The 10,007-nt window shown below is 52.5% G+C and overlaps 1 protein-coding gene across 1 annotated transcript; it reads left to right on the forward strand.

The window, feature by feature from the left end:
* The first annotated feature begins 4,583 nt into the window (after positions 1-4,583).
* On the forward strand, positions 4,584-9,740 carry TEX261 (testis expressed 261). The gene is made up of 6 exons (XM_056855398.1): positions 4,584-4,723; positions 6,244-6,323; positions 7,188-7,341; positions 8,455-8,522; positions 8,880-8,982; positions 9,554-9,740. The coding sequence occupies exons 1-6, from the start codon at positions 4,654-4,656 to the stop codon at positions 9,667-9,669; spliced, it is 591 nt and encodes a 196-aa protein (XP_056711376.1). The 5' UTR covers positions 4,584-4,653; the 3' UTR covers positions 9,670-9,740.
* The last annotated feature ends 267 nt before the right edge of the window (positions 9,741-10,007 follow it).

Consider the following 10,007-nt stretch of genomic DNA (forward strand, 5'->3'; position numbering starts at 1 on the left):
ACCTTGCCCACGTCCCTTTGCATTGGCTTCTCCTGTGGAGCCTGCTGGAATGCCGCTCAAAAGCATGCCCCTCACCTGCACACCCACACCCCTGCTGCATGAAGTTGGAATGTGAGTGTGCAGGAATGGCGTAGAAAGTCAGGCAAAGGTGAAGGAGGCGAGGGGCTCAAGGGGCAAAGCCCTCCTCAGCAAGGCTCCCAGTACAGCAGACGGGGGCCAAAGCCCTCCTCAGCTGCCAGGAGGGAGGGCAAGAGCACTTGCACCAGCCTGGCCCACAGCAGGGGCCAGAAACTGGGACGAGGCGCTGAACTGTCTGCTTCACGTTTATTTATTTCATTTATTTACTTAATTTTTCTCTCCAATGGTGACCCAAAACAGCTTCCATCATAGGATGGCCAACCTCCAGGTACTAGTTGGAGATCTCTTGCTGTTACAACTGATCTCCAGCCGATATAGATCAATTCACCTGGAGAAAATGGCCGCTTTGGCAATTAGACTCTATGGCGTTGAAGTCCCTCCCCTCCCCACCCCAAACCCCGCCCTCCTCAGGCTCTGCCCCAAAATCCTCCCGCTGGTGGTGAAGAGGGACCTGGCAACCCTATTCCATCATTCTGCTTGCCTCCCTTTTACCTTCACAACAACAGACTTCACAGCAGCAGACTCTAATCTGGAGAACCGGGTTTGATTTCCCACTCCTCCACATGAAGCCAACTGGGTGACCAGAGGTGTCTGTTGTGGGGAGGGGAACGGAAGGTGATTGCAAGCCGGTTTGAGACTCCCTAAAGGTAGAGAAAAGCAGGGCATAAAAACCTCTCCTTCTCCTTCACTGCGAGACCCACAGTGCACCTGTAACGACGGCAGTTTCCGCACGGTCTGGTAAAAGGAGGCTGGGCACTGTCCCACAGGAAGATCTCCTCTGTTGGCCCCGCTGAGGTCCCTTCTCTGCCCTCCTCTAACCCCTCCCTCCCCAGGTTCCACCCTAACATCTCCAGGAATTTCCCAACCTGGAACTGGCATCCCTAGATGGGAGTGGGGGCCAGACCCCCGTCCATTGTAACATGGTCTCACGCAGGAGAATTTTGTGCTGGGCTGTGTCCGAAGTCTTCACAATCCTCTGCCCATCGCCCTGAGAAGGAGGCACGAGCAGAAAGGTCTTTCGTGTCTGAGCTGCGGAGCTTCAGGCCCGGAGCCCCATCTGGGCTGCCAGATGAAGCCGGCGGCCCCACAGCCCCAGACTCCAGCGGCTGCATGACCTGAACCGGCGGCTCAGACCTTCGAGGCTTTCAAGGAAGGACTCCTGCTAACCTTTGGCATGAAAGCAATTGGGGGGGGGAGTGTGCCCCTCCCAGCTCCCTCTCGGGGAAGAAGATCCACCCAGACGTCTGTGACAGTTTGTTTGCCGAACATCTTTAACAGAGTGTGTTTCATGCTCTCTTACCTTTTCTAAATGGCATCTCCTGGCTTCTCGCTGTTCGTTCTGGGGCTCTTCTCACCCGAAGGGAAAGGTTACGATGGCCACTGATCAGGCCAAGAAGGACATCTTGGTCCTCGGCAGAGGAGGCGAACGTAGCATTTGCCCACTGCTCACCGCAAGCCGAGGTGGCATGGGTGACATTTAGCAAAGCTCTGATCTGATGTGGGATGCAGGGGAAGGTCATCTCCTGGCCTTCGGAGTCTGCGGGAGGCCGGCAGGGAGGAGATCAGGACTGATGGCCCAGGCTGGCTTGAGACATTTTGCTGTGCCTGGCAGATGTGGCACAGGCGGAGGTTGCCCCAGGATCCCTGGCCCTATGGCGGAAGATGGTGTGGGATCTCTCTCGGATCACACACTACTTCAATGCCCCCTAGGGTTGCCAACCTCCAGGTAATGGGAGAATTCAAAAAAAGGTACAAGCAGAAATAAAGCCCAATAAGGCAAGTATAGCACAAGTTGTAGAAATGCTGACTAGAAATATATTTAGGAGGAAAACTTCCTCACAGAGGAGAGCAGCAACCGGACAGGTCCGGAAAATGAATACAATGCAAAAAATACAAAACGAGGCTCAAAGCGCTTACAATATATACATCCAAACAGCAGGTAAGAATATCAAAAAGCAACGGAAAAAATAGAAACGCAATGGGCTTCCGGTAAAGTTCCCATTTCAAGGATTTTTTCAAGCTTCAGGTGGGTTCCGTATGCTTGTAATAATCATTCATAGATTAAGACGTGGTCTTCCATAGTGTTTGGACGGCTAGCTAAGACAGGTGATGCTTCTTTGTACACCCGTATCTGTCTATTAGGGCTCAATGAGAACCTGGGAGAACCACGGATAGATGCCCTGGGTAATTCTAAAGTAATTATGAGTAATTGTAAATTGTAGCCATCGGGGTGGGAGGGGTTCCAGTATTGGCTGGGATAGAACCAGAGGGAAGGGTAGGTTTTCTTTTCCACCATCATCCCAGTGTGGTGGAGTGGACAGAGTGGTGGAGTAGGACTCTGGGAGACCTGGGTTCAAATCCCCTCTTCCACTAGGGTTGCCAACCTCCAGGTGGTGGCTGGCTATCTCCTGGGATTACAACTGATCTCCAGGCGACAGAAATCAGTTCACCTGGAGAAAATGGCTGCATTGGAAGGTGGACTGTAGGGCACTATACCTTGCTGAACTTCCTCCCCTCTCCTAACCCTACCATCCCCAGGGTCTACCCCCTAAATCTCCAGTAATTCTTCAACCCACAGTAGACAATCTGGAGATTTGGGGGTTGGAAGATGGAAAGGGACCTCAGCAGAGCATAATACCTAGGGTTGCCAGCTCTGGGTTGGGAAATACCTGGAGATTTGGGGGATGGAGCCTGAGGAGGGCGGGGTTTGGGGAGGGACTTCAATGCCATAGAGTCCAATTGCCAAAGCGGCCATTTTCTCCAGGGAAATTGATCTCTGTCACCTGGAGATCAGTTGTAATTCTAGAAGATCTCCAGGCTCCACCTGGGGGCTGGCAACCCTACGTGGCATGCCTCCTTGATATGGCAGCTCACCAGTCCTTCAGTGGACTTGTTCAGGTGTCTGTCACTCTGCAACAATGGGTTTTCTTCCCAGAGAAGGTACCCCCAGAGTTGGCTCTTAGGGCCACTTGGACACAACCTGGGAGATCCATTATTAGGATTTACCTCTTAAAAATGATGCTAACAGGAGTTGGGGGGGGAGGGGGTTTCAGATTTGGGAAGGGTAAGCTGTTTTCATCATATCATTTCCATGATCTCAGTCATCCCCTTTGGAGACAGTAGAGTAGACTGAGCCAAAGTATAAAAACAACATAAAATATTAAGCAGCTTAAAAAGAATCTCAGGCTAGGAGTGAATTATAAAAAAAATATGCTAAAAGATCAGCCCCTTAGTTAAAATGCCTGATTAAAAAGAAACTACTTGTCCTGGCACCCCCAAGAGCACAGTGTAGATGCCAGGTAAAGGGGTGCCAACACTGTGCCAACATTCTGTGGGGTGCCAACACTGAAAAGGCCCCTCCTCTGGTCAGGGGCATGTAGAGCAGGGCTTGGAGGAAGCCATTAGCTTAGTCTAGTAATACTGATAAGGGGCAGAAGCGGAGGGGGGAATGGAAAGACCATTTTGGACAGCTGGGACTTGTTGCTGAGTCTTTTTACTTTGCTGTTTCAGGCATAAACAGAGCATCGGCTGAGGTGGGGCAGATGCCAAGTGCCCACCTCCGCTTTAAAATGATTGCCTCCCCCCACCCCCAGGGTTTCCAGGTCCCTCTTCACCACCGGCGGGAGGTTTTTGGGGCGGAGCCTCAGGAGGGTGGGGTTTGGGGAGGGACTTCAATGCCATAGAGTCCAATTGCTGAAGGGGCCATTTTCTCTGGGTGAACTGATCTCCATCAGCTGGGGATCAGCTGTAATAGCAGGAGACCTCCAGCTAGTACCTGGAGGTTTAGTTAGCAAAAAGAAGCACCTAATACTAAATAGACTAGCCATGTGAAGGAATAGTATTCAGCTCACACAATTTATGCAAAAGTGAAATATTATTATGTACTTGTACATAATAATACACAATTTATGCAAAAGTGAAATATTATTATGTACTTGTACATAATAATACACAAATTATGCAAAAGTGAAATATTATGTACTTGTACATAATAATATTTCACTTTTGCATAAATTGTGTGAGCCGAATACTATTTCTTCACATAGTACCTGGAGGTTGGCAGCCCTACTGATCTCCAGGACCATATTGTTATTTCATGCATCTTTCCATCCTATCAGGGTCCCTAAGGCGGGGGCACCTATACAGCATTACAACATTTGATCAATTAAAAACAACATTTAGCATGATGAAAAAAATGTAAGTCAAAGCACACACTCTAATCAGCACGCCGCACTAGCCTTCTAATACTGTATTTATTCTTTTATTGGTATTATTTACTCGCGCCCCCCCCTCCTCCTCCCTCGATCCCCCCAGGCGAGACCGCCTCCTGCTGTTCCTCCTCCGAGGCGCCAGGGGCCGCTTGTGCGCTGGGGGGGACACGCTGTGGCCGCGTCTCCCCGCGCCTGCGCACTCCGCGGCCGCGGGCTTCCGCTCCCCGCCGGAAGTGATGGGCGGGGCCGCGCTTGCCGATGCGCCGGCGGGAGCGAGGCGGCGGCGGCGACGACGGGACCGACGATGTGGTTCATGTACGCGCTGAGCTGGCTGGCGCTGCTCATCCAGGCCGCCTTCGTCACCCTCGGCATCGGTGAGGCTCCCGCAGGCCGTGGCCGGGGCGATCCGCTCACCCCCCTCCCTCCCTCCGCGGGAATGGTCTCGCCCACACTGGCCCCACCCCCCTGATACAATGGTGCCGTCCGCCCGCCCACCTCGGACGGCGGTTGGCTGGCGGGGTCGGCCCGAACCTCCCATTGGCCCAGTGGAGCCGTCCCTCTCCTGCCCTTCCAATCATTCGCGCCTCCCTGCTTGGGCGAGGGAGGGAGTCCTGGGAAGGCTCTGAAGGGGAGGTCGGAGGAGCCGCGTCGACGGCTCAGTAGAGCTTCTGCGGGCGGGGGCAGTCTACCTCTCAATGCTAGTTACTAGTGGGGAGATGCCTCGGGGCCCCCACTGAGGATTTATCTGGAAACAGCCGGTTAATATTTATGCCCGGGAGGCGGAAGGATTCACAAAAACGGGAAGCCGGTTTTATATCAGAGGGATTCTTTTTCCCGTCCTCGCATGCAGTGATTTTACTTCCTTCACTCATATCCCACCTTTCTCTTCAGGGGGGACCCAAAGCAGGTTCCATCCTCCTCCTCCACTTTAATCCTCATAACAACCCTGCGAGGGAGGTCAGGCGGAGTGTGTGTGACTGGCCCAAGGTCACCCAGCAAACTTCCATGGCAGGAGTGGGGATTGGAACCTGGGTCTTCCCGGTCCTAAGCTGGCACTCCAACCACTGCTGGCCCATAGGGAGGAAAATAGCAGCGTAATAACGGGGGGGGGGGTCCAGAGTCCTGGGGACAGCGAATCAGATCCTTGGATTGTTGGGTGATCTGGGGGGTCAGTTGCTAGCAGACCTCGTAGGACTGTGATGAGGCTGAAACAGAGAGGGGAGAAGCAGCTCCCTGGAGGACGGGCAGAGCCAGTGTGGTGTAGTGCTTAGAGCGTCGGACTAGTATCTGGGAGGCTTGGGTTCGAATCCCCACTCGTGCTGTGAAAGCTTGCAAGGTGACCTTGGGCCAGTCACACTCTTTTAGCCTAACATACCTGACGGGGTTGTTGTGCGGATCACAGTTCCCTTAGAGCTCTCTCAGCCCGTCGTACCTCCCAGGGTGTCTATCCTGGGGAGGGGAAGGGAAGGCGATTGGTAAGCCGGGTTGAGTCTTCCTTAAGTGGTAGAGAAAGTCGGCATGTAAAAACCAACTCTTCTTCTTCTTCTACCCGTGTGAGGTGGTGGATTCTTTGTACTCATTGGTTTTTAAGTATTGACTGGATACCTCCTTGTTGGGGATACTGTGGTTGTAGTACCCGTATTGGCAGGGGGTTTGGACTTGATGACCCTGGTGGTCCCTTCCAACTCTGACATTAAATAAATAAAATCAGTGGCAGTGCCGTCCTTCGGCGACCCAAGCCCCACCCACTGGGGAGTCACAGAAGCCAATCAGCGTGGCCCCATTGAGGTTCAGATGCCACGGGATCCTTGGCCAGGGTGGCCAAGAATTGTTGGCCTTGGCTGTATGTCCGGGCTGCGTCAGTCTCCAACAGCCCCTTTCTTCTCCTTTGCAGCGGCTGGATTGTACTACTTGGCAGAGCTGATAGAGGAGTATACGGTAGCCACGAGCAGGATCATTAAGTATATGATCTGGGTAAGTCCCTGGCAGCCTTTGTCCCCGCTCAGCACCAGCGTCAGCCTGTTGGTCTCAGCTTGTTTGTGCTGCTAAGCCCGACCGGCACAGCAAGGGATCGGGTGGACAGGTGGGCGAGGCTTTGCTTGGGTCAGCCAGAGGAGAGGGTGCCCGTCAAACGGCTAATGGCAAATGGCCGAGAGCTGTTTACAGCTTTTGCTTGGAGTAGCCAGCTGCAAAACTGGCGATGCCGCTGATCCCAGAAATGGGCATTTTGCAAAGGCAAGGGTGTGGGCGAGGCGGCTGCGTGATTATCGGGGGTGAGGGGAAGGGCTGGCTGCATTCCTCCACCAGCCAGTGGCCACCGGCCTTGGAGGCCTCTTGTGTGGGCTGCCCTTCAGTTGCCTCTTGCAGCTTTCTGGGCAAACGAGATGTGCTTTTTTATTGCATTGTGGAAGTGGTGTTGTTCACAGTGGCACTTGGGTGGTACATGCCCCCTCTTGAGAGCCAGCATGGCATAGTGGTTATGAGCAGTGGTTTGAAGCAGTGGACTCTGATCTGGGGAACCGGGTTTGATTCCCCACTCCTCCACAGGAGCGGCGGAGGCTAATCTGGTGAACCGGGTTGGTTTCCCCACTCCTACACATGAAGCCAGCTGGGTGACCTTGGGCTAGTCACAGCTCTCTTAGAGCTCTCTCGGCCCCACCTACCTCACGGGGTGTCTGTTGTGGGGAAGAGAAGGCGATTATAAGCTGGTTTGATTCTTCCTTAAGTGGTAGAGAAAGTCGGCATATAAAGACCAACTCTTCTTCTTCTTCCTGCCCTCTGCCACCTGTTGCTGTGAGGCCCCGTCTAACTGCCACAAGGGCTTTTGCTTTCTTTTAGTTCTCCACAGCTGTTCTGATTGGGCTGTACCTCTTCGAGAGCTTCCCCAGCCTCGTGGTTGGTGTGGGCCTGTTCACCAACCTGGTCTATTTTGGACTGCTGCAGACCTTCCCTTTCATCATGCTCACCTCTCCGAACTTCATCCTGTCCTGCGGTGAGTGGCTTTGGGGTGCTGAGAGCCAACTAGGAGGATGGGTAGAAGAACCATGGAGCTGTGGCGGTGACAAACTTTCGAATCCCTCCTGAATTCCAAGATTTTTTTCATGATAGGAATAGATTTCCAATGGCTATAGAGCAATTTTCCATGACAAGCATCAGAAGACAACTGTGGTGTAGTGGCCAGCGTATGGGACTAGGAATGGGGAGTTCTTGGTTCAAATCTTCACTTGCCAAAAAACTGACTAGGTGACCTTAGATCGCCAGTAATTTTCAGGCTAGCCTACCTTACAGGGCTGTTGTGAGGATAAAATGGGGGGAGAGAACTGTGTACTGGTGCTCTTTTTTGTGTGTGTGGGGTTGTCCAGTTCTTGTCACACTGCCGTGGGCCACTTCCTTCCTCCCCTGGTCCTTGGCGCACGGACCTTTCTTTCTTGCTACACCAGGAAGCTCCCAAAGCCTCCCTATCCTCCTCCCCCACTCTTGGTATCTGTGGGGATTACTCCTGCTGAAATCTGGCTCCGTGGTGGCATTTGTGTTGTTTTTAAGGCCACTTGGTTTATGGTTTTTAATATGATGTTTTAACTGTTGTTTTATGGTTTTATGTCTTTTATGTATTTTAGGAGGTTGTTACCCTGAGCCCGGGTTGGCTGGGAATGAGGGTGGGCTATAAATATGAAAGAAAAAAAAGATGTTGATGGTGCCATACAAATAATCAGTGCTTCACTCAAACTTAACTGGACCAGCAAAACTGCTGCTGATTAGTTTCTTTTGCACAGTTGTTCAGTGTGACATTCACTTTATATATCTGGTGGCTGTCCAGGGATTTTATGCTGAAAGAAACCGTCATAAAATGGCACGGGGAAAGGGGGTCGAAAAATAGGATATGAGTGAAGTACGCTGCTGGCAAGTTTGCACATCCTTTGCCACAACCATGAGGGCTAGCACATACTTTTCATTTAAAACAATAACAGCCCTAATTCTCTGAAACCTAACCTGTGCGCTTGATTTTTTGTCATTGGGCTACAAATGGGGTCTGAACAATGGGTGACCGGGGAAGGTGATGCAAACAGCCACTTCCCATTTGGAAATTTGCTGTTTCTTTTGGCAGTCCTGGTTGTGTTGAATCACTACTTGGCGTTCCAGTATTTTGCAGAAGAGTATTACCCATTCTCAGAGGTAAGAGGGGTCGCTGGGCATGCTGGAGAGCTTGTGTGGGGCTGGGGAGGAGAGGGGGGCAGGGAAGAGGTGTGCCCTCGGGTGATGCGCCTGTCCCTAAACAGGCAAGAGGTTTGACTGAGAGCCTGGGGGGTGGGGCAGGCAGGAGACCACAGTTGGAAGCCTTGCGTCTTTCCCCGGTTCACCTTTGGCATCAGTTGGTGGTGCTGCCAGACCTGCAGATGAATTCAAGTCCACAACCCCTTACTTTCCAAGGGTGCTTTCTCGGCTGTGGCTGCACGCCTCATGTTTCGGGCGAGGCGGCGGGTAGAACTGGCCCCACCTTTGCCTGATGCCCTCTCTGGGTTTCTTCCCTAGGTTCTTGCCTACTTCACCTTCTGCTTGTGGCTCATCCCCTTTGCCTTTTTCGTTTCCTTGTCCGCTGGGGAGAACGTGCTTCCTTCCACGGTTCAGACAGGAGGTGAGTTTGCCAGGCTGGCCCGGCTGCGGCAAATGTGTCCTTTGCCCCAGACGCTGCCATTGGACAAAAAAGGAGGCTATGGAGCGAATCTGCTAATTGTACATAATACCTCTCCTGTCAAATTCAGAATTTCAGGGAACTTTCCCACAAGGCCCGGGAGAAGGGAGAAAGAGCCCCTGTGCAGGTGGGGCAGGTGGGAAAGAGGGAACTCTGCTGGCCTTTCTGCTTAAGCCCCTCTTGGTGTGCATCTGATGTTAGCTGCTAGCTCTTGAAGCTGACCTCTGCTTCGGTCTCTAGTTGCAAGAAATGCCAAGAGATTATATTCAGCATAGCCAGCATATTGGTACTCGGAGACAAAGCAGCTCTCTTCCGTTCCTGCCTACAGAATGCCCTTTTCTAGAAACTGCCTGCCTGTAGGGCGGGAGGGTAATGGTGGAGCAGCCAGCCAAGCCAGGCCAAGTCGCTGTGTTCCTCAAGAGACAGAGGCCAGGTGCCACAGCTGTTGGACTCCGGGCAGGTTCCCTGATCCCGTTCTGGGTTTCACTTTGTCTTTCTCTCCTTGTCTTCTCAGATGATGTAGTATCCAACTACTTCACCAAAGGCAAGAGGGGAAAACGCTCTGGCATCCTCATTATCTTCTCGTTCATTAAGGAAGCCATCCTGCCGAGCCGCCAGAAGATCTATTGATGCTGCCACCTCCTCAAAGCGCCCTCTGTTCATGGCTGGACCCTTTTATCCAGACGGAACCTGAGGTCTCTGTGCCACGATGGTCACCTCTCCTTCCCATGTTTGGACTGAATTGATCTGTGACACGTGGGACAGGCAACCGCCAATATTGGCAGCCCAGAACTCCAGGAGGGTTGCCGCTGGGAATGCCCTGTTTTGCACAGTTGGCTTATGGAGGTGGCTGTGGTCACGGCAAGGGAGAGCCTTATAAAACATTGGGTCTTGCCTCTGCACTCTTTGAGCTGTCGTCTTTAGTACTGAAAGCCAAAATGCTTCCTTGACAGGGTGCATTAGACCTG

This window comes from Euleptes europaea, chromosome 9 (genome assembly GCF_029931775.1).
Source record: "Euleptes europaea isolate rEulEur1 chromosome 9, rEulEur1.hap1, whole genome shotgun sequence".
In the NCBI taxonomy this organism is placed as follows: Eukaryota; Metazoa; Chordata; class Lepidosauria; order Squamata; family Sphaerodactylidae; genus Euleptes; species Euleptes europaea.

Coding starts and splice junctions, on each gene's coding strand:
- TEX261 (XM_056855398.1), top strand. CDS start 4,654: ATGTGGTTCATGTACGCGCTGAGCTGGCTGGCGCTGCTCATCCAGGCC. Junction 6,324..7,187: donor TCATTAAGTATATGATCTGG/GTAAGTCCCTGG, acceptor GCTTTCTTTTAG/TTCTCCACAGCTGTTCTGAT. Junction 8,983..9,553: donor TTCCACGGTTCAGACAGGAG/GTGAGTTTGCCA, acceptor TTGTCTTCTCAG/ATGATGTAGTATCCAACTAC.